This window comes from Lutjanus erythropterus, chromosome 6, assembly GCF_056507025.1.
Source record: "Lutjanus erythropterus isolate fLutEry1 chromosome 6, fLutEry1.hap2, whole genome shotgun sequence".
NCBI classification, from domain to species: Eukaryota; Metazoa; Chordata; class Actinopteri; order Lutjaniformes; family Lutjanidae; genus Lutjanus; species Lutjanus erythropterus.
The window spans coordinates 15,156,157-15,180,222 of record NC_139322.1 but is presented as its reverse complement, the minus strand read 5'-3'; the positions used below and the strand labels follow the sequence as shown (position 1 = coordinate 15,180,222).

Here is a 24,066-nt window from a genome sequence, read left to right as displayed (position 1 = left end):
AGGGCCTAATCATGTTGAGTATACATATGCATGTATATATATGTGTATATATAGCATATGTCGTTTGCCACAGCTGTGTTGAGGGTTTGGACTGAAGCCCGCTGGGCAGGAGCATCTCTGGCAGAGCAGGCTGTAATGAGAACACAGTCAGTAGGCTGCTGTGTGTGTGTGTGTGTGTGTGTGTGTGTGTGTCAGTTTTTGCTGCTTTGTGTGTACAATAATTTACTGTATTTGTTTGTGTCTGCTTTGAGTTTGTGTTTGGACATGCGTCTGCATGTATTTGGTTATATCATACATTTTCATGCATGTGTGTACGAGTGTGTTTGTGTTTAGATCTATATATAAACCAGCAAGGTTTAATGCTCTTTTCCCAGCGCTGGCCGAGCATTACCATCTCATTACACCGGCTCCAGAACCAATCACAGACTCCGTGTGTCTGTCTCCCCTAATCTCTCTCTTTTCTCTCTCCTTTCACTCGTAATCTTTCTCTTTCATTCTCTCAGACAGCTCCCCTCCCCTACCTGCCCACAGTCCACCTTAATCACTTTCTCCTCTCGCATGTACTCTATCTCTCTGGCTCTGCTGTCAATCTCTTATTTTTTTCACCCTCCTATCTGTCACACTCCTCTGTCCTCCCCTCCTCCTGTCTCCTCTCGTTGTCTCAGGCCTCCACCTTTGCTGATTGCACATTGTTTCATTCTGTTTCTCTTTTTTTTTCTCTCCTTAGTTAAAGATCTGGATACGGAGAAGTATGTACACTTGGTGAGTATCTCCGCATAGGTAATCAGAAGGTTTCTATAAGCGCCCTCTGAGTTTATTACCAGAGCTTTTCCTGTGTGTGTGCCACTGTTAGTCAGCCTGGAGCGGGCATAACAGCAGAGAGAATGAGGGTGAATAGAGGTGAAAAGGAAAGCTGCTGAGAGGACATGACAGCACTAATGCAGCTTAAGCTCTTTCATAAACGTCAGCCAAGATATGGGCCCTTTGACTTTAGAATAATGAGTTCCTTGGAACACAATTTGCCGGGTGAATAGTTAGTTTTACAGGACAGTTCTGTACTCTGTACTTCTTTTTTGACACAAGTAGGCAGCAGGGTTCTAAAGGGTACTGGAAATCCTTGAAACACTTGAATTTAATGTTTTCAAGGTCTAAAAAGTGCTTGGATTTTGGATGAAGTGCTTGAAACTCCTTAAAACTGTAATTGCATTACTTTCATAATAAATCATTTTCTGACTAGTTAAGATTAAGAAATAAAATAAGTCAAAAAGAGTTTAATTGCTTTTTCCTTTCACACAAAATGAATTCAAATTCTTCTTGGCCCTCGCTTGCTCCCTTAACGCCTGCTGTGTATTCATTAACAAGACGTTGCATTGTTTGCTAGCTAGCAAAGAAGTAAATCAGCCATATTCATGATGGCTCAGCAGAGAAGTTCTCCTCCTTTTTTGAGGTGCGCCCTTTGACAGAACAGTGAGTGGGAGGCTAACGGACAACAATGTGCAGGAGGTTGTTGTTTCAATCAGCATTGGCTTGAATTTTTTTTTTTATTTTTTTTTTTAAAGAAAAGCATTTTATGGAAATTGAAGTTATTTGTCTCATAGTTGAGTGATTGTTTTATATCAGCTCAGCCATGTTATGCAGAGTGTCAAGTCTACTTACACTTTGAGTAACTAAGACTTTGTAACCATGTCATGACACCTGTTATGAATATGAAGGAGTTTTTGTGAATGTTTATGACCAAACACACCTCCAAGACCAACAGTGGACAGGGAATATAGGATGTGGTGCCAGGAACCACCCATCCTGGCCACTCCTGGGGCTGAGATACCAACAGTTAGCCTACTTTAGCTTACTGTTAATTTTAGCAGCAGTTACCAGCTAACCGCCATATGTCACCCAGCTAACTCTGTAAGCTAAATCTCCTTGGTTCTCTACTCTCATCAAACTGGCTTTATAACATTTATGACAAGTCCAAGTGATGCCACTTTAGTTGAAGTCCAGGAAATGAATCATGACACGCTTGTCATGTGTCATGACAGCCAACGTCAAAACCAACCTCATATGACAGTTTAATGTAATGTTAAAACATAGAGCTAAACAGTTTCTTTAAGTTTGATCATGTCAAGTTGTCATGACAAAGACATCTTAAACAATGTCAACTCTGCATTAATGATGAAATGATTGCCTGAATGACATATCACGACAACAGGTGTCATGACATGGTTATGACAGCTCAGTCTTATGCACATGCCTTCAAATGAAGTGTTACCGAATTTAACTTTGTTCTTTTTTCCTTTAATATGTCATTTAGAGTTTTATCACGAAATATTATTGCCTGTGCTTATAACGCAATAACATTTTATAATTTTTACTTTATTTTATGTTGTTTAATATTTAATGATGTAATTTGGTGAAGAAATGAAACAGGGCCTATTCATATGTAATTTACCAAGATGTAAGGTGCTAGAAAAGCCAGAAAATCACCTTAAAAATGCTTGAAAATTGCTTGAACCTGACTTTGGATACTGTTCAGGAACCCTGAGGTGGAGTCTGACTGTTTCTTTCATTTCCCTACCCCTATTTAGACCTGTATGAGCAAGTCAGAGACATGACCCTGTACACGGCACCACAAGAATTTCCCAACTCCCAACGCTTCCTCAATTCTGTGCATTATTTAGTGTTTCAAAATACCCTGATGTGGTTTCTGGATCATGTGTCTAATGCAAGAAACAGAAAATTCCTCTCTGACAGCAGCAGCACCAGACAGTAGAGCATTCATGTAGTCACTTATGAGGGGATTTCATTACTTAGACCTGTTGATCTTTGACCTCTTTGGCTTTTCCAGGTCCTACCTCATGATGAGCTAATGGAGACCAAGAAGTCACACCGGCAGAGCCACCGCAAGAAGGTGCTGCCCGAAATCTACCTGACACGCCTGCTGTCGACCAAGGTAAACACAAGAAACAAGAGGACTGTTTGTAAACACTACAAAGATATTTATGTCATCTTTCAATTTCTTGTTTTTATGGCCCATATTTGCCTCAGGAGCCATCTAGAAATTCCCACAGCCTATGAAAACTGTGTCTCTGCACATGTTAGAGCCATCTTTTTCTCTTTCCCTCCACAGGGAACTCTTCAGAAGTTCTTGGATGACCTCTTTCAAGCCATCCTCAGCATCCCTCCAGACCGCCCCCCTCTGGCTGTCAAATACTTCTTTGACTTCCTGGAGGAGCAGGCCGACAAACGGGGCATCACAGACCCAGACACCCTGCACATCTGGAAAACCAACAGGTAGACGGCTAAACTCTGTGATTAAAGTCCCTTTTGGGCCACCTCACTGCGCGAGGGCGAGGCTTTAACAGCTTATCTTTCCCCCTGCAGTTTACCTCTGCGTTTCTGGGTGAACATCCTGAAGAATCCTCAGTTTGTGTTTGACATTGATAAGACAGATCACATGGACGCCTGTCTGTCTGTCATCGCCCAGGCCTTCATAGACGCCTGCTCCATCTCTGACCTGCAGCTTGGCAAGGTGAGTCTGTCTGTCTGTCTGTCTTGCATCCATTCCTCCCAAGTTAGCTGCTTTTTAGAATATGTTTAGATATAAGGTCTATGTATTTATTATTATACAGGGTTATATAGCAAGGTTTAGATGTAGTTTGCTTTTTGCTACTCAGAAAAAAACATTTAAAATTCTATACAGTAGAATGGTTGAAGAGATAAAAATAAAAATAAACACAAACTATTTCAGAGGACTGCTGAGGATAAATTGAGCAGTTTCATAGCCTGAGGGAAGAAGCTGCTAGTCGGGTGGTACAGCAGAGGCTATGTGTTTACATGTTTGCAAATTACCTCTAAAAGAGTGCTTAATTAGCTATTAGCAGTTCCTGTTTGCAGTGTACCCCTGGATGTGCTGATGACTGCCACTGGATTACTTTGGTACTGAAGAAAATTTAAAAATGCGATACTTGTCAGGCATGTCAATAGTCAATAGTCAGTATCAGCCCAGACGTGTTGCTTGGCAAGGGCATTCGTGCATAGAGTATCAAATATAAAACATTCCTGGAATTAAAGCCAGCGTTGTGTAGAAGGACGCTTCATCATGTTGTCAGTGTTGCCATACAAACATGGTATGTTCCCACAACATCGTGACTGTGATGTGTCATTTCTGATGTTATAGAGACGTTACTGCAACATTACAGCTCTGCCATCATTAGTCATGTTGCTGAAACATTTCCAGTATTTTGGGTATTTTCCTGCTACCTTGTTGAAATGTTTACAAAGTAAGAGGTATTCTATGGTATTTTGGGTATTTTCCTGCTACTTTGTTGAAATGTTTACAAAGTAAGAGGTATTCTATGGTATTTTGGGTATTTTCCTGCTACTTTGTTGAAATGTTTACAAAGTAAAAGGTATTCTATGGTATTTTGGGTATTTTCCTGTACTTTACATAATGACGTTGCTGAAACGTCGTAGAAACTCTGAGACAACTGGCAATATCTAGACTTTCACTTGGTAGGCTGCCAGAATGTCACATCACTAATGTTACTTTGCAACTACATTCCTACAAAAACTTTGTGTTAGTAGGGTGTAATCATTCTAATCAACTACCACTGCTGTCATCGTTATTCATGAAATGAAACCACACTTTTGATCGTTTCTTCCTCTCTGCCAGGACTACTTCTCATTGAACAGTTTCCAGCAATGTAGATGCATAAATTTGACATCACTGTTCTGCAATATACGGCTGTCACAAAAACATGTTGGCACCGATAAAAGGAACTGATAAGCTCTGAAGCATATGATTCATATTTAGAACTGGTTCTCAACAGTTTCGGTTCATGATTCTCATATTTAGTGTGTTAAGATTTGACTGAGTTATGACTCTGAGAACATGCGTACAAATTTTGACAAACGTGTCCCTTTCAGCTCAAGCCGTACCTTTGCTTCCACTCTGAGGAGACCTATGTTACAGTTTAAAAACCTCTCATCTGTTGTACTGTTCATGTGTATAATATCTACCTGATTAGTGATTAAGGTTATATATCTATATATCTCTTTATATATCTTATATTGTATATGCCTAACACACGCACACACACACACACACACACACTCACACACACACACATACATATACCTCCTGGGTCCCCCTGTGAACTGTTATCCCTAAGCCTTCAGACTGTCAGGTCCATCTACCTCTCCTCATGTTATTTCAGCCGAGTCGGCTGATCCAAGGTCATGAGCACCAGGGATCTCTTTTTGTGCCGTGCTCGAGTATGTATGTGTGTTTTTGGCCGTGCATGCGTCTGTCTGTCTGTCTGGCTGGCTGTGTGTGTGTGCTTGCATGTCAATGTCCTCACTGCTCACAAATCCGTCTCATCCCTCAGACACCGTGACCCTGAGCACGCTCTGCTTCCTGTCTCCCTCTGACTGGCTTCCTCCCTGGAGGGAGCCGAGGACTCATCAAATAATGCTCCTCTTTCACCGAGAAACACTCTGATTTATATACTTCAGTTCAGTACCAGAGAGGCATTGCACTCACCGCAGAAATATTCACATGTACATGCAGGCAGGTACACGCCTCCTGTACTGTATGAAATGTAGAGCCTGACTGAATTATTGGCTGACCAACATTATTGGCCCAGTATCGGCCTATCACAGCTATATCGGTCTATATCAATATCGGCATAAATAGCTGTGTTTACATGGACCCTAATGTTCCACAAATAGTCAGAATAATAGTCCAACCAGAATAAAAGTGCAAACACCTGAATCAGAAGAGGCTGATCCAATCTGGTCGAATTAGAAGGAATTTGGGGTTGAGATGAGTGGTGTAAACCTTTGATAATCTGTTCAAAATTAAAATGATAAGCATGTAAACACTTTATCCAATCGTTTCTTTCTGGCTGGAATAAATACATTCTTTTGCACATGCCTGCCCCACGTGGGGGTAGGTGATGTGTTATGAATGTGTTTCTTGGGGGGAAATAAACATCATTATAGCAGAACAGAGCTTATCATTAGTAGATTCAACTTTTCTGTGACAAACCTTAAAAGATGGCTGATAGTGTTCCCAGGATACGATGTGGGTCCATCTTGAAAGTTACCAGGCAGAAACACTTCTCTTTGTCTTTGTTTACTGACGGTTGGCAGACCAGAACCTCTTCTTCTTCTTCTTCTTCTTTTATATTTACAGCAGAATAGATTCTTCACATTGGGCAGAACGAGTCTGTGCATGTCCAAAAAGTTAGATTCTGATCAGGGCTTTGAGACATGTTAACACGCATTTTATCACATTACTTTAACCTTGTAAAGTTGGAATTTCTAATCAGAATGATTTCTTTGTTGAAGGAATATTGTTCATGTAAACATAGCTTATGTTGTCCAATATGCCCTGATATGAAAACTTCATATCAATCAATCACATCAATCCATAGTTATGCATAATTATTAAAAATATTGGGGAAAGTTTACTGTACCCTGATGTCATTTTGTACAATACAAGTGTTTGATAACCACAATTGTAGGGATAATTGCAAAAAATGTGCATTTATGCATATATTCTAAACTCAGAAAGTTGAGGAACAGACTCAACCCAGTTGAGTTTTATGTTGCAACTCTTCTTTCTTTCACTCAAGTTGATGATTCGACCAGTTGATGATTGCTGTTTTTCTCAAAGGAGGAGAGTTTCTCTGCCAAGCCATCATGAGTAGGCTAACCTACAACTTTTTAGCCAGCTAGCAAACAGTGTAACATTTAGTTAACCTTTTAGCTAGCCAGCAAACAATATCATGTTTTTCTTTTACTTTGCATCCAGAAAGCAAACAGTAACTTTTTCTTTTACTTTTTAATTAGCAAACAAGGATATCCATATTGAATAAACTTAGTAAATTAGTTAGTTTAATTTCAGTTTACATCACTAAATGTGGAGTTACTAACTGGAGATTAGTATTTTAGTCAACTGATATATCAATATAACATTTGTTTACTCCTTCATATCAACATCAGCATTGGTCCCAAAACTGTAATATCACTCGGGCTCTAATGCAAAGACAAACATAAAACCAGCAGCGATGAGTGTGTCTGCAGCCTCCTCATTAACATGTCGCATCTGGCTGTGCATGTTCTGTGAAGTCACCAGGTTCAAGGATGAGGCCACGTTTCCTCCTGCAGGTCAAGGAGACTGGCATGACACACTTCTGTGTTTTCCTCGAGTGTTTGCAGTGGCTCGTTTGTGCATGAGTGTGTTTGAGAGCCTCGGGACAGGGCAGTGAAGGGTACGGGGTCTGGATTAGCACAAGCGTGGCAGGGGTGAGAGAGAGGGGTAGGGAGCAACGCAACGCTTGCTGTTTCCACGGAAACCCTCTTATCTGGCGAGATGCAGGCATGGCGGGCCATGGGGTCACAGGGGGGTTACCAGGCAGATGGATGAACAGCAGGAAGTGACCTTGTGGACAGGAAGAGAGAGGGTTCCCTATCAGAAGGAGCGACCGCGGCCGCGGCCCCTCCGCTCCCCCAGCACCTTTAACACACACACACACACAAACAAACACACACATTAGGTGACACAAATAACTCATGACACATAGAAATATTAAGGTGCGCTGTAAGCACATTCACTGATGCTGAAAGCCGAGGCTGGCTGCCTCTTTTCCCTTGTCCTACTTTCTTGCTGTCCCTTTCTCTCTCGCTCGCACGCACGCGCAGCTCACGAAGACCCACACACACTCGCTCACAAAAGTAGTCACCACTAAAACCTGAGTATGCCCACAACCTCTTAGCCCCGCTACTTTTCTCCCCGCTTGAATAAGCAGCAGAGCCTGAAGTGACTGTGGAGAGAGTGGCAGAGGTATGAGGGAGTATTGTTTAGACTGGAATGTTCCTCCGCTGCCTCTGGAGTTTGTGAGTCTCCAGTTGTGAGGAGAGGAAAGTGTTCCCTCCCCCCATTGTCTCACTTTAGGCGGGTTTTCAACAGATAACATTCAGGCCACCTCTACAGCCCCTTATTAGGACATTAGCACCAGACTGCACAATAATGTACAAACCACTTCTTTAAATAGTTTGGATAGTTTGGAGACTTGGAGACTTACCATCAGGCAAAGATCGGCAGATGTCTTAGGCCCCAAGCTATCAAGGGTCCCACAGAACGTCTCATAAACTTACGGTTAATACTTTTGTAACTTTTCACTAATTAATTATGTCTTTCTTAAAAATCCAGACATTAAAATGGCATCAGAATGCTTAATTCATGAGTGCCTCCCCACTAACTTCCTTGATGGAAATGATTCAGGAAGACAGTGACCAACTTGTGTAAAAACATTGTGGGCTGATAAACAATGCCGTCGTCCATCGTGATGCCTGACAGTTATCAACCACTTATCTCTCTATCATTCTGATTTAAAAGTGCCTTAGTACTGATGAATATTTATTTTAAGGAGTGTCAGCCAGAGAGTACAAAAATGAAGGTTTGGTGTATTACAATAGAGAAGAAGACATTGTCATATGACAGTTCAGTACACATTGTCCAACCCTAATACAGATTGTTGAAAAATTAAGCAAAGCTACCCCAGCGGTGCTGAAAAAAGCAGGAGAATACTAAAAGACAGTACCTGCAACCTGTTTACCCTGCTGCTGTCTTGCAAGAGATACAGAAGTATTCACTGCTGTACCACCAAACTTCAGAACAGCTTCTTTCCTGAGGCTGTGATACTCCTCAGACCATCCTCCACTCTCCACCATAAATAAAACTTCATCTTTATGACTTATTAATTATTCAAGGATTGAAAAATGGGGCGAATAACGGATGTGAAGGGTTTGCCTTCGGCCTCAAAATGACTAAATCTGCCCCTTGACTCCAGTGAGTCTGAACTAACATTTTAAAACAACAGAGTCACACAGTGACACAAGTGACAGACCAGCAACTACAGCGTTCTGTCTGTTACATAACTGCTTTTGCTAATGGCTGCTTTGGAGAGAGTGATCATTTCCTGTCACTGTCTGATGGCAAAGCAGTGAAAATATTCTAAATATACTGCACACTTAAACTGATGCTGGATTTTTTAGTTGTGTCTTTTTTAAGTGGCTAAACCATGCTTTGCTGCTGATCCTGTCCACATCAGTACATTGCATAGCTTCCTTCACTAGTACTCCTTCTGCCTCTCCAAACTGGGGCGTGCTGACCGCCATCTTTACTTACTATGGATGAGTACCTCACACAGCCTCACTTTACAAAAAAATCCAAACTATCCCTTTAAGTTCTGGTGCTAAATTATTCATTAAACATCTGAAGGGCATTAAAGGTTGAAGTTATGCTATATATGGAGTCTGGCGGTGGTTCAGGCAGGCACAGGAGTTGTTTTGTAGTCACATGTTCCACACATCCTACAGTCATGTTCATGACAACAACACTGAGCTCTGCCTCCTCGCCGCTACACACTGCTTTAAGCAGCCTCCTGTTTTAGCATTTAGCTGTACATGAATTGTTTTAACTTTTTTAACATGTGTTCAAGCTGGCTGAGATTTGTTCCAGATAAACAGACTGCCACTGCCAAACTAAAATATATGCCTGACTGAAATGTGTTTTCTTTTTCAGGACTCCCCGACCAACAAGCTGCTGTATGCCAAGGAGATCCCCGAGTATAAGAAGAGAGTGCAGTGCTACTACCAGCAGATACAGGAGATGCCGCCCCTCAGTGAGCAGGAGATGAACGCTCATCTGGCTGAGGAGTCACGGGTGAGTGAAGTGTTCAGAAAGTCTGTGTGTTTTAGTCATTTGGCCGCACAAAAGCCTGCAATTTAGGGCTGCAAAGTTTGTGCATATTCTTTTACCTAGCAATCAATAAATCCTTTAATCATTAATAATTAGTTACAGACAAACTCTCTTTTTATCTCATTGTCTTATTTTCTTGTTTTTATCTCATCTTATTCTCATTTTAAGTTAAATTTCAAGTGTCCTTATTCAAGAAATTACTCCATCAGACAAAACAATGTCAAATGAGGTGCAATTTCAAGACTGTTGTTTAACTATCGATTAATGCATCTTTAATCAGTTAAATTCTTAATGGCATTTAATCGATTAATGATAAATCATTAATAATCCCTACTGCAATTACATGCTTTACGTGTGCTGGAGAGCCTTTGGGCCTGCAAAAGCAAATCGTTACCAGGTCTGTTGGAGGGATGCTCTGGGATTCACAGCTATTGGAAGACAATTAGAGAGTGAATGGAAAAAGTTTTAAAGATTAAGATTGACTTTGTTTTCGGGTCTTGTACTTGAGTAAGATGCCACAAAACTTTCTTAGCGGTTCTTAAGCACACGTTTAGAATACTTCAGCTAAAAGTGCATCAGTTGTTTATTGTATAAAAAAAAAAAAAGACTTCACTAGATTTTTGAGTTTTGAGTCAAAACCAGACTCTTAAGTTTTTAAATAAAATAAACAAAGTTTTGCGAAATATTTTTTTGACGTGATTTATGTCTTAGTTTCTTTAGTTTAGTTTAGTTTAAACACTGTTAATAATTATTCAATTTCACTTCAATGAGTTTACATCAAAGATTCAGTTATCTAAAGAAGAAAAGTAAATTATCTCAACAAAACAATATTAGTTGATTAAAATTCTTCAAAACTTAAGAGTTTGAGTTGGGCTAAAAACTAAAAAAAAACTATTGAAAATCTACTGAGGTCAGTTACCTTGAAATTTTGCAACTTTTTCACTGTATTGGTACCTCTTAGTTCTCTGCTACACATAGACTTTTTTGTTTTGTTTGCTCTTAAAAGCAAGATGGTTTTGTACACATTGACTTTTTATTCATTTTACTTAAGAGAAAATATTTCTTTAAAAAGCAGTTGAATTTAATAATAACTGTCTGTTATCCATCCTGTAGAAATACCGAAATGAATTCAACACCAACCTGGCCTTGACAGAAATCTACAAATATGCCAAGAGATATAGAAACCAGGTAAGATAAGAGATTCGTACTGTACGTTACTTCTCTGTCTTTGTGATCTCAGATTGAGATTAGATATGTTGCTCGTGTTTAAACTGGCCCCTTTCTGCACTCACGACACCTCAGTCAACCCCTCATGCTGTTTAAAGTTTCATAGACGGGCATCTGAGCGAGACGCATCAGCGTGGAAGATCAGAGAGATGTAGCGCACTGTAAACAAAATTACAACCTGTCTCTCTCCATGGACGGGAATATCTACACTGAATAACTATTTTCTTTCTGTGAAGTGTCCAAAACTCCCTTCCAGCCCCCATACACCTTTCACATTGAGCAAACACTGTGCTGTTTACCTTCTCTTTATCCACCACCCCTATCTGTTTAATGACGCCGTTAAGTTGCTGCTTCATATCTCCAGTTTCTCTTTGAACTAGCCCTCTTCAAGCCCTCGCTGTCCTCCCCCATGTTCTCTCACTGCTGCTGTGACTATTCTCAGGAGAGGCTTAGTCAGTGGTGACTGTGCCTTAATGGAGCACCCTCATGATAATACCGTTTAGCTGCTTTCCTCTTGTCATGCTACTGTACCGACGTGGGCCAGGGGCTTAGACTCTGATTCACAGAGCGCTGTGAATGGCCCCTGATTGCCTATTCTCTCGCACCAGCTCGGGTTCGCTCTGCCTGGTAGCACACTGCCGTTAAGAGCCCATAAATCCCACTGACGCGGTGACAACTATTGGGCATGAATAACAGAGCAGATGTGGGTTTTGTAAATATGTGAAGAGCGAAGAGCTTTTGTGGTGTGGAGGCATGCGTGCAGGCTGGAGAAGAGGCTGAAGCACTTCAGTTGTTCCTCTGCTGCTCTCCTTTTCTCTTGTTCAACTCACCATGTCCAGGCAGGTGGCTGATTTCCAACCTCTCCCACTGACCGGGGTGAAGATAGTTTAATGTTTGACATTTGTTGGTTTTCGGGGCTGTCACCTTTAATAGTTCCACGTCAAAGATGTTGAAGAGCTAATTTAGGCAGAGGTCTTGCAGTTTTGATCATCTCAAAATCACCCAAGATGAAGATGCAGTTGAGGGTAAAAAGAACTGAATGTCCAATGAACAAGGACTGTTGTAAAAGTGCAAAATGACTCATCGCAATCTTCAATAACTTATTTTTTGCTTTTCAACATAGAAACCTCAAAGCACTGCCATCATTTAGTGTGACAGCCCTTAAACGGCTCACACTTGGAGAGTAAAGAAAGGAAAAAACCTCAGCAAATCATGGTTATCAATCACTTATATTCTTAATTATGCACATTTAAAGGTCCCAAAGAAGGTGGGATGTTGTGTCAAACGTAAATAAAAACAGAATGCAATAATTTGCTGAAATTTTTCAACCTATATTGCATTGACATAAAAAAAAAAAACAAGATATCTAATGTTAAAACTGATTAACTTTTTTTGCAAATATGCACTGATGTTGAATTTGATGCCTGCAACACTTCCAAAAAAAGTTGTAAGAGGGATATGTTTGCCACTGTGTTACATCAACTCTTCTTTTAGCTACACTCAGTAAGGACACTAATTGTTGAAGTTTTGAAAGTGAAATTTTTTTCCTATTCTTGCCTGACAACTTCAGCTGCTCAACAGTCTGGTGTCTCTATTGCTGTACTCTGTGCCTCATAATGCACCACACATTTTCAATAGGAGACAGGTCTGGACTGCAGGCAGGTCAGTCTGGTACCTGAACTGTTTTACTTATGAAGTCATGCTGTTGTAACACATACAGAATGTGTCCTGGCATTGTCTTTTTGAAATAAGCAGGGACGTCTATGAAACAGTCGTCGTCTGGATGGCAGCATATGTTGCTCCAAAACTTGTATGTACCTCTCAGCATTAATGGTGCCTTCGCAGATGTGACAGTTAGCCATGACACCATGGGCACTAACACACCCCCATACCATCACAGACGCTGGCTCTTGAAATTAGCGCTGGATACAATCTGGAGGGTCTTTTCCCTCTTTAGGACTGAATATCCATGGTTTCTAAAAGCAATCTGAAATGTGGACTCATCAGACCACAGCACACTTTTGTGATTTGCCTCAGTCCATCTCAGCTGAACTCAGAGGAGTCAGCAGAGAGAAGAGTCTTAACTTGTATTTGTAGATGCAGCAACAATCTGTGTTTACCAACAATGGTTTTCCAAAGTGTTCCGAAGACCATGTTGTGTCCTTAACACAGTTATGTGGGTATTTAATGCAGTTTTTATGCAGTGGAGCCTGAGGGGTCAAAGGTCACAGACATTCAATGTGGGTCTTCGGCATTGCTCCTTATGTGCAGAGATTTCTTTGGGTTCTCTAAATCTTTTAATGATGTTATGGGTTGTAGATTGTGATATCCCTAAATTAAAGTTTCAAAGTCTCCTGTTGAAGAATGTTGTTCTTAAACAGTTGAGACAATTTGCTCATGCAGTTTTTCACAAAGTGGTGAGCCTCACCCCATCCATGCTTGTGAACACCTGAGACTTTTGAGGATGGCCCTTTAATACCCAGTTATGATACTGTCACCTGTTGCCAATTAACCTGTTTATTGAGCATTCAGCAGCTTTCTCAGTCTTTTGTTGCCCTGTCCCGTTTTTAAATGTGCTGCAGTCACTTTTAAAACTTCAGAAATGAGTGTCCTCAGTTCCTCTCTCAAATTTCACAGCTGTAGGTAGACTGATGCATGAACGCTCGGCAGCCACTGAAAGTCGTCTTTGTTGTGTTTCCTCCTCAGGTGGTGAGTGCTCTGGATGCTAACCCCACCGCACGGCGCACTCAGCTGCACCACAAGTTCGAGCAGGTCATTGCCCTCGTGGAAGACAACATCTACGAGTGCTGCAGCGAAGCCTGAACCTGCCAGTGTCTTTTCTACTAGCCATCTCTTTCTCCTGCTGACAGCTGCCTTTCTCCTACCTACATAGTAACTCGGGAATGTCGGCCACTGAGGAGTTAGCCTTCATAAGTGTCATTATCGTTCCAACAGACTGTTAAGAGGCGTGAAAAGCGGCAAAGGACTTAATTCTGCCTCTCAAGCATTCTGCGAGGTGTTCCTCCTCTGATCCGGGAATGCCGAGCGCCTTTCCCAAATCTTTCCTTATATGATGACATGGACAGAGTTACAGTCTGGCTCAGCTATGCTTTAGAGGGAAGGTATAGGAGCTTTTTTCTGGATGTCTTTACAGTTACTGGGACCTACAGTAAGCCCTGGTGGCAATCTTAAACGCACTGAACCCTTTTCTTAAGGGAACGAGCCAATGATGCACTGTACTGTATTATAATGTCCATAGCAATATTTATAGATGTGTTAAAATGCTTTCAAGTGGCCTGTTCATCAGGATGAGTAGGAAGGATGCCGATAAAACTCCTCCCATTTCCTAAAGCCTGCAACGTTCTCAGGTGTGACTGGTGAAGATGGGCGACAGACAGACGCCCATCGGTGCTTTCTGAACAATACGTCCCAGTGTGCTTTGCAGGTTGATGATGGGTTGAGGAGGAGTGGAGAGAAGAAGAAGAATATAAATGAGTGAAGTTTATGAAATCAGATGTAATGTAGTTCACTGGGAAGAGCTGCATCAGTATAGAAGAAGTGTTGATCAGTGTGCTTGTAAACGGATGAATTTCATGTCAGATTCTGACCAATTTAAAAAGAGGGAAATTTACATTTATGAGATAAAAAAATGTGAGCTCAATATAATCTGAGGAGAGACTGTATTTGTGATGCCAAATGACTTGTCAGAGTATGTGAAATAAATTACAGTATTTAGGATTTTAACGGCGTCCAATTATGACAATGTTTATTGTATGAGGTCTCAAAGTGTTTCATTTTTAAATACATTACATAGCATGGCGAAATTTAACAACATTTGAAAACCATTAAGAGCTTGGCCTGCCACCTAAATTCCCACAAACAAGCATCTGGAACTTCTCAGAGAGTCTTGTAAAAGTTCTCATGAAAAAGCGAGTGAGGGAAAAGTCGTGCAGACATTTAGCTTTGTTTTTATTGCAGGAACAACAGAACAACTTCCACAAGATCCTAGCCTTTACACAACGAACAAAGTAATATCCCTTTAATACAAACATTCCGACATTCATTCAAACACATAAACATCCAACACACACACACTCTCAAACACACACACATCCACTCTCTTGCAGGAAGTGGCTTTTCCCTGCAGAGGCTCTTTCAGGTCCATCTGTTTACACTCACGTCTCAGCTGATGCCAAAAGCAAACTAACAGCCTCAGCTTTGTCACCATGAAGACAAGAGGAAAGACAGAGAGACCAAAGGACAGCCCCATCCATTGCTACAAAGGGACAGTTCACCACAAAATCAAAAATGCATGTTTTTCCCCTGACCTGGAGTGGTGTTTATCCATCTACACTGTTTTGGTGTGAGTTGCAGAGTTTTGGAGATATCGGCCATAGAGATGTCTGCCTCCTCTCCAATATAATGGGGCTAAATGGCACTCAGCTTGTGGTGTTCAAAGCACCAAAACATACGTTTGAAAAGTTCAAAACCAGTATCTCTTTCTAGAATTCATAACCTGGTTACTTAAGATAATCCACAGACTTTATTCTGAGCACTTCCCTACAACTCAGTCAGGATTTCTGGACATTTCTGGTGTTGAGTTTTTCAAAATGTTTTTTTTTTTTGGCTGCCATTTAGTTCCATTATATTGGAGAAAAGGTAGACATCTATATTGCCGATATCTCCAAAACTTTGCAACTCACACCAAAACAATCTAGATGGATAAACAGCACTACAGGTGAGAGGAAAAATATGTATTTTTTGATTTCGGGGTGAACTGTCCCTTGAAAAACTCATCTGAGATATCTAATTATTAATATTCATGACTAATTTTACTGAGTATTCATAAAATTGATTGTTCAAAGCGCATTTTCCAGCAACAATTACTTGAACATGAGTTGATGTGGATGAAATCATGCGGCCTGGTTTGCTGAATTAGATTTTCACTTATTATGTGTTTTGGTTTGTGGGGAGCCTGGAATGTGTTCAGTTGGATTGTCACACCCCCTTGATGTCGGGTTAAACTCTGTGACGCCAGCTGAACACTTTCCATGATTAAATGGATTGAAAAATACACATGCTGGCTCTTGAGTATGTCAGTCCCACCAAAAGGTGCAATTGTGCCACTCGAGTGAAGACACATGGAGAGGTAAGTCAAGAGGATTGGCCAATAGAACGTAGTGCTGCTTGGCGGCGGTGGGTCCCTAGGTGAGCAGGGACAGATGGGACGTTGAGGGGGGTTGCCAGGGGGTACAGGTCAAGCGGGGGCCACCTGGCTGGAGGAGACGGATGAAGTCTGAGTTTTGGACACAGCAGCGGCGGCGGCCTCATCGTCTCCAAATGGGTTTTTTCCACAGCAGACTGTGGTGATCATGCAGTTTCTAAACTGGAGGCCAAAAAGAAGTTTAACAGAATCATAGTGATGGAAGAAGTATTTACATCATAAGAGTTCAAATACATTAATGTAAAAATACTTAATTACAAGTAAAAGCTTCCAAATCCCTATTTAGTAAAAGTATGCATGTATTATTAACAAAATGTGAGATAAAATTCAGCAGAACAAGGACAGAAATTAGTACAAATAAATAAAAAAAAGCAAAACACATTTTTATAAAAGCAGACACTATAAAAAAAAAAGCAAATTAAGTCAAAATTACCAAGAAAATGTTATCTATATTATTAGAAAAGTGCCCCTATTACTGATACTAAACTATATCACATTATCACACTGTTAAAGGACCAGTGTGTAGGATTTAGCTGCATATAGCAGTGAGCTTGCCAAGTGCAACTAACACGCCTCACACTCTCCTTCCATGCATGTAGAGAGTCAATGGCGGTTGCACAAAACACATCAAGGCACTACCTAGAGCCAGTGTTTAGTTTGTCTGTTGTGGGCTACTGTAGAAACATGTTGGAGCAAACGGACTCGCAAAACATTACATTCCTTTTTTCAGGTAATTATATACATAAAAACTTATATTCTATTTCTGCCTATAGATCCCCTTAAATCTCACACACTGTACCTTTAACACTGATGCACCAATGCATAAGCAGACTTTTAACGATGTAACGGGTTGAGGTGGAGCTAGTTTTAACTACTTTATGTAGAGCTTGGTAGTTTAGGCCACTTGTTTTCCAACGAAAGGGTCACAAAATTAATCTGAGTGATTTATGTGACTATTTCCGTGCCTTGAACAGTTATTTAAATTAAACTGTGTGGGAAGTTTAGATTGGACATGTCTGTTTGGTAGAACTGCCAATAGCTCATAGATAAATGTAACATAGGGCACTGCTTTTTTGTAATGTAACAAGGTAATACTTAATTATAAGGGTACAAAGTACCTAAGTAATGCTTAACTAATGCATGACTCATGATGATTTAATGCATTAATTAATTTAGAAATTATCAAGTCACTTTATGTGTTTAATGTACACTTAATAGATCATCAGTTCAGGATTGTTAATTCACAGTTACTACATACATTAAATGATCTGCATCAAGTGAGTTTGATTTCAGTTCCATAAACATTTATTTATTTAACTGTATTCATGTTTACTGTGTAAATGTTTGCATCTGAAGACTGGTTTTATTAAAAAAAAAAATTACACACATACATACATGCTACATATTTTTATAAGAACAGGTATTGTTCTGCGTCTGGAGAGGCTGAGCAAATACGTGGGTCTGAAATAAAGTTTTATGTATCTGAAATCCAAGGAAGTAACTGTTGAACAGCTCTTAACTGATGACCTATAAAGTGCGATCTAATCATGAAGTCATTTGACTGGATCATTTGTTCATGGTGAGCAACAGGAATTCATGATACATCCTGCATTAATTCATGCATTAAATCATCATGAGTCATGCATTAGTTAAGCATTACTTAAAGCAACTACAAGGAACTTTCATACTGTGTTGATCTTGGAGGTCCTTGCGGAAAGAGCAGTAGTGTGTCCACCATTATGACCCCAAAACATAATGTAAAAAATTTAAATTATCTAAAGAAAAATGTCGTCCTGCTCTTTGCTTTGTCTGAAAATTGTAAACACAGACTCAGATCCAGTTGCAGGCACTAATAATAACTGTATAGAAATCTATCTCCACGCTGATGGTCTTGTTTGCTTAAGCGGGTCATGTGGAGGTAACAGTACTAAACTGTTTCATAATCAGTTGAAATCCCTTGTAATATGTTGAAGTATTTGATTTGTACCTTTATAACAAGGTGTTACCAATTTTAATGTGAAAAGTTAACTTGAAAAGAATAAATGCAAGGCAGAGTAGAAGTATGAAGGAGCATAAAAAAGAAATATTACCTCAAAATTGTATTTGAATACAGTAAGTGAGAAAATGTTCTTTCCACCACTGCCTCCACTGAAGCTCTCTTTCACACAAAAAACACCCAAACCAGGATATCAGTCCAACATACCTGTCTGTTCAGCAGGATGTAGATTACTGGGTTGTAAAGAGCAGCGCTCTTGGCGAAGAAGGCCGGAGCCGTCATGAACACTGGCCCGAACTCGGTTCCCTGATTGGCGAAGATGTACCAGGCCACGCTGGCGTAGGGCACCCAGCACACCAGGAAGGAGATCACCATGACGATAACCATACGTGTGACCTCTTTCTCTGCCCTCTGGGTGGTTTCAGACTCCTGCTGCTGGGCTGCAGCCTGAGCACAGACACACAGAAGCAGGTTATTAACTTAATGAAGGACTAATCTGTCATCCTAATGTAAACAAAAGGCTCAGCCCATCAGCAGAATTGAAGAGCACAGGATTAGATGAGCAAACTGACTGATTGGCTTTCTTTTTTTTTTTTTTAATCACTGGACGAACTGTGAAATGTACAGTTAATTAGTCATGTTTTCTCCTGCTGTTGGAGGTTTGTTTACATTTGTAATGGTTTCAAACACAGCAGTAAAACTAATTTATTATGAAGTCAAACTATCCAATTACATATGCAAATATGTCATACAAACATGTAATTTATGAGTGAAATAAATCATAGATTGAACCTTTAAAGGGATAGTTTGGATTATTTGAAGCAGGGCTGTACAAGATACTTATCCATAGTCAGTGTATTATCTACAGTAGATGGTGGTCAGCATGCCTCCAATTTGGAGAAGCAGAATGAACACCAACATGTCCATGCTGTGGACAAGATTGGCAACAAAATGCATTTTAAGCCACCTAAAAAAAGGTCCCACCAAAAATATCAATATGTGTATGCTAGATTTAGAATATTTTCAGTCCTTTATTTTGCTGTCAGACAACCTTTTCTGATGATAAACTGCCATTATATAAGCCAAATATCACTCTCTCCAAACCAACCAAACTAGTTGCAAAAACAGTCATTTTACATCATAGATGATGGGAGTTGCTCACCTGTTGCTGCCTCTATCTGTTATTTTCTTTGTGTTATTGTGTCACTTCAGTGTTTTGAAAGGTTAGTTCGGATGCACCAAAGTCATACAATAACACAACAGTCATTGTGAACACATCACTGACTTATTATCACCATTGCAAACTTAATAGCAAACACTGTTTTTTTATGCATACAACAGTTATGGAGCAATATTATTATTCATTTGAATAAAGGTAACTGTTAGCTCTGTATGCTAGTCCAGAGCCACAAACTGGGCTTGGTCCCACCACCTCCTGAGGGAAATATTTGGCTTTTAGCTGCTAAAAGCTCCACTATGTTCACCAGCTAGTTGCAAACTTAATCTGTCTGCCGATGCTGTTGTTGTGCTGAGCAGGTAGTGTGTTAGGTTGTTTTTTGTTTGTTTCTATTTATTTTATTTTGCTGAAAACAGCTGCCTGCTGGCTGAAGTTGCACCTGACAGCTAAACAATGAGCTGAAACTCAGTATAAAGCCGAGGGGAGCTGCAGATTCAGGTGATAATTCTCTACAGGTTCAACACTACAAGCAACCCTTTTCACATAGTCCAGCTGTTGTCTGTTTGATATATTGTTATTGGTGGTGGAGAAAGTATACTTGTCCTTCACTTAAAGGGCCAGTGTGTAAGATTTATGGGGGTTTACTGGCAGAATATGGCAACCCAAACCAGCAAAAGAAACTAATACAAGGCAATGAGAGTCAAAGTGGGGCGGGCATTCTGGGAAAATACTTCCACGGAGGCCGTCCTCTTCTACATTAGCCCAGAACAGACAAACCAAACACTGGCTCTGGATACGGCCTTTCACGTTTTACACCTGTTTTGTGGCCACACTTGGAAGGGGAGGGTGAGGAGAGGTGTTTGCAATTTGCAAGCTCACTGCTATGGGCCACTAAATCCTACACACTAGTCCTTTAATGTAAAAGGAGGATTTTACTGTTGTAGTTGGTTGAGGTGGAGCTATATTTTATATATTTTGTATTATTTTCATCACGGATTCATCTCCTGATTATTCGCTAATCGACTGATTGTTTGGTTTATAGTAATTCTGAAAATAGCAAGAAATGCCATCACAATTACCCAGAGCACAAAGTGACCCCTTCATAATGCTTGTTTTGCCCAACCAAAAGTCCAAACTAGGCCTGGACAATACATCTGAGAAACCTATCATGTTATTGAAGTTTAATATCTGTTGATATCGATAATTATTGGTCATTTGGTTGTGACTGATAACATGTTGTGTATTCCAAGGGGCGGAAGCAGCTGAAGTGATAAACTGAGTAAATATCACAATATTTTTGACCAAATACTTCAATTCATAAAAAAAAAAATCTCAATTTGTATCTAAAGCTGTCGACTAGTAAAGCAAAAGTACCTGAAAGTTCTTGAGTAAGTGTACTTAGTTACATTACACCGCTCACTGTTAGTATGAAAACATAAATTATAGACCTTAAATGAAGAATTTCAGCATTCTGTTTTAACTACTTGTGACTGCTGAGCTAATACATTATCAATGTTGTTATACTATTATTAATGAGGGCATAGTGAGGCAGCAGACTGCCCTCCAGCTGGAGGACCTGCGTATAAGCTGCCATGTTGGCAACGATCTGCCCTCCTGAAGTGTCCTTGAGCCATTAAATCCCTCACATCTCCAGAGACTCTGCTATGTGACACTTCCAACCTCCCAAAAGGTAACAAAAAAGAGAATTTCTTTACAGAGACAAACAAGGTATCAGAACCTTATTATTAATATCGTATCTGGCAGTGGTGGTCTTACCGCTCGCACAGTGCAGAGTAGGCGACTGTAGCAGAAGAAGATGATGAAGAGGGGGATACAGAAATGGAGGACAAACATATAGATGACAAACGAGGTGTTGTTGATCTCGGGTTTGGGAGTGTAGTAGTCAATCCCACAGGAACACTGCATTCCCTCTGGGATGTACCTGCATCCGCACATACAACAATAATCACACATATAACACGGATTTCCATCAACACCATCACACTCTGTGTTTCATACTACATGTGCATCTTTGAATAAATGTTCTGGAAGTAAATAAAACTCATTTCTGAGGTGTTTTTGTGTGCAAATGACCAGTAAAATATTTGTATGTTTCTGAAGCCTGGCACAGTCTAGACCAGGTCTAATGGGCCTTTAACGACTTCAATCTTGTCCTTTGATCATTTATAAATATAAAATATATATATTTTATATGTTTATTTTTTTAAAAAAATTTTACTTAAATAACCTGCTAATGTTTAAAGTTTATGTGTTTTATTAGAAGATCATCATTTTATTAGTAGGTTAATTAGCCTATTCATTGGTTATGTCTGTTGTTACGCACAGACACTGAGGTTGGGTTGCACCAAAAAGGATTGATTTTTAAACTGAATTAAATCGTGTTTTAGCTTTAATTAATGTTGCATTAAACATTTAATTTATTTTACGATTAGGAGAGATTAAACCTCTCTTTGAATCTCAGGCTAGGTTTCACCTAAACCTAGATTAAATTTTAAAAAACTAAACCTTAAACTCCATTTTGACATGTGATCCAGCATTAACTTTAAACTTACACTAGAGGGAGTTTAACTTTTAAAACAGCTGCCTGAGTTCAGAAAAATATTTCTCTGCAGAACCATAATGTGCAGGCTAACCAACTTTTTTAGTTAGCTAGCAAAGAAAATAACATTTTTGTTGCTATTGTTGTTGTTTTGTTAACCTTTTAGCCAGTTAGCAAACAATCTAACTTCTCATTATTAAGCTAGCTAGCACACAAAATAGTTTTTTTGTTGTTGTTGATTTTTAGCTATCTAGCAAACACTGTAATGTTTCGTTACCTTTGTTCCGTAATATTTTGCAACTTTTTTAGCTAACTAGCAAACAATGCAACATTTTTTGTTACATTTACATTGTAACAGCAACATTACAGTTACAATGTTAATAAGTCTGGGTATCATTTTAAAAATTACGATATCAGTAAAGTGATACAGATACCAATGGACTACTTCATTTGATACTCTTTTCTAAAGGTTCTTCTTTATGAACAACATTTGTGGTGATTGGTTGTGAGCAAAACCACATATACAGTCTAGGTTTGAATACCGGTATCATTCGATGCTACTCGGTACTGTGTTATTTTAATCAATACCTTAAAAGTATTGAATACTGACACCCAGCCCTAAATGTTATCATTACTTATGTTTCTGCTATGTTTGTAACATGACAGGTATTTTCGCAACATCTGTTCAACGTCCTCTGAGTGACGTTTCCTGCACTTTATATAATGATATTGCTGCAACATTACTAAAACCTACCAGCAACATTTAAAATAACGTGCTGACGATGACACTACGGAATTTCACTTGATAGTTTGCTACAACATCACGTGACAAAAGTGAGGCTGCAACTAAGTTCCTGCAACAACTTTGCGTTGGTAAACATCTCCATATTAATTAAACTGTATTTAATTTCTTTAAATCGATAAACTTGAACTTAAACATGAACAGGCCTGATGATGTATAGACACTGAAACATACAGTACCGGGACCATCCAAACAGAGGAGGAGCAGCACAGGTCAGGGCCATGATCCATGTGAATCCCAGCCCAGCGATGGCATGTTTCTCTCCAAAGCGGAAGTTGGTCATCGGCTTACAGACCACAATGTAGCGCTCAATGGCCAAAACCACCAGAGACCAGAGACCAATCTCCCCTGAGACACAAAATAAAGCAGGTGTACATTTAAATACAGAACTTTTACCTGATGTTAAACACTTCTAATTATACAGACAAAGTATATTCAGATAGATTTGGACCAACTCTTTTCAAAAATATGTTTTAAAATATTGTCAGAACCAACAGTGACATATTAGTGATATATTAACCAAAATCTAAATGAAAGCATTTGAAACACATGGAATTTTTTTAAATAACTTCATCCCTTACCTCCTAAGGTGGCGAAGAATCCTTCAATGTTGCAGCCGGTGACCCCTAAGATGAAGTACCCATGCAGAGCTGTGTAGAGGGTGACTGTGAAGCCTCCGATGACCATGAAGAGGTCGGCCACTGCCAGGTTGAGCAGGACGTAGTTCAGAGGGGTCCTCAGCTTTTTGTGTTTGACGGTGACATGGAGGGTGAGGAAGTTGATGGGGAAGGCTGTAATGATGAGGAACAGCATGTACGCAGCCAGGAGAGAGTACTTCCAGGGCTCTGCCAGGTAGTACTGAGGGTGCTCGAATGGGCTGCGAACCAACCCAGTCTTGTTAGACATGGGGACATAAAAGTTGGGTCCTTCTGTGCCATTCATGGCTGCCTCTTAGACTCTGACACTGGATGAAACAGTCTGTACCTCTTCTCGGAATAAATGACTGTCAGGGAGTCTTGTCGTGCAGCTGTAGTGCAAATAGGGGAGAAAAGATTGCTGGAGGGATGGATCTTGTGCAAAGTAAGACGTTCTCTGCAGCCCCCTGAAGTGGTGCGGCACCTTTTAACAGGGGGTCGGATTAGGGACGTGCACGGAGCAAAGTGTTAGCAGAGATGGAATTAAGACACTCAATCTCCCTCATTCACACATGCACACACACATAAAAGGCATCACTGGAGAAAACTCCTAAAATAGCTATGCAGCATGTTAAGTATTTTCAAGGTGAGAGGTTACAGTCATGTGCGTCCGAACCCC

General features: G+C 40.1%; 2 protein-coding genes across 2 annotated transcripts in view; one reads left to right on the top strand and one right to left on the bottom strand.

The window, feature by feature from the left end:
- plxnd1 (plexin D1) overlaps window positions 1–14,737 on the top strand; it is a 115,471-nt gene extending 100,734 nt beyond the window's left edge. The window contains exons 30-36 of the mRNA XM_084720779.1: window positions 728–762; window positions 2,843–2,947; window positions 3,125–3,288; window positions 3,379–3,526; window positions 9,590–9,730; window positions 10,880–10,954; window positions 13,700–14,737. Coding sequence (XP_084576905.1) covers window positions 728–762; window positions 2,843–2,947; window positions 3,125–3,288; window positions 3,379–3,526; window positions 9,590–9,730; window positions 10,880–10,954; window positions 13,700–13,816 — 785 coding nt within the window. The 3' untranslated portion in view covers window positions 13,817–14,737. The remainder of the gene's footprint in view (window positions 1–727; window positions 763–2,842; window positions 2,948–3,124; window positions 3,289–3,378; window positions 3,527–9,589; window positions 9,731–10,879; window positions 10,955–13,699) is intronic.
- A 682-nt stretch (window positions 14,738–15,419) lies between these two features.
- On the bottom strand, window positions 15,420–23,816 carry exorh (extra-ocular rhodopsin). The gene is made up of 5 exons (XM_084720814.1): window positions 23,334–23,816; window positions 22,932–23,100; window positions 21,167–21,332; window positions 18,421–18,660; window positions 15,420–16,379 (listed from the first exon to the last, which is right to left on the bottom strand). Exons 1-5 carry the CDS (start codon window positions 23,692–23,694, stop codon window positions 16,251–16,253), a joined length of 1,065 nt encoding a protein of 354 aa, XP_084576940.1. The 5' UTR covers window positions 23,695–23,816; the 3' UTR covers window positions 15,420–16,250.
- Window positions 23,817–24,066: the final 250 nt, after the last annotated feature.

Coding starts and splice junctions, on each gene's coding strand:
- exorh (XM_084720814.1), bottom strand. CDS start 23,694: ATGAATGGCACAGAAGGACCCAACTTTTATGTCCCCATGTCTAACAAG. Junction 21,333..22,931: donor CCTCTGTTTGGATGGTCCCG/GTACTGTATGTT, acceptor GTGCGGATGCAG/GTACATCCCAGAGGGAATGC. Junction 18,661..21,166: donor TACTCTGCACTGTGCGAGCG/GTAAGACCACCA, acceptor GTCTGTGCTCAG/GCTGCAGCCCAGCAGCAGGA.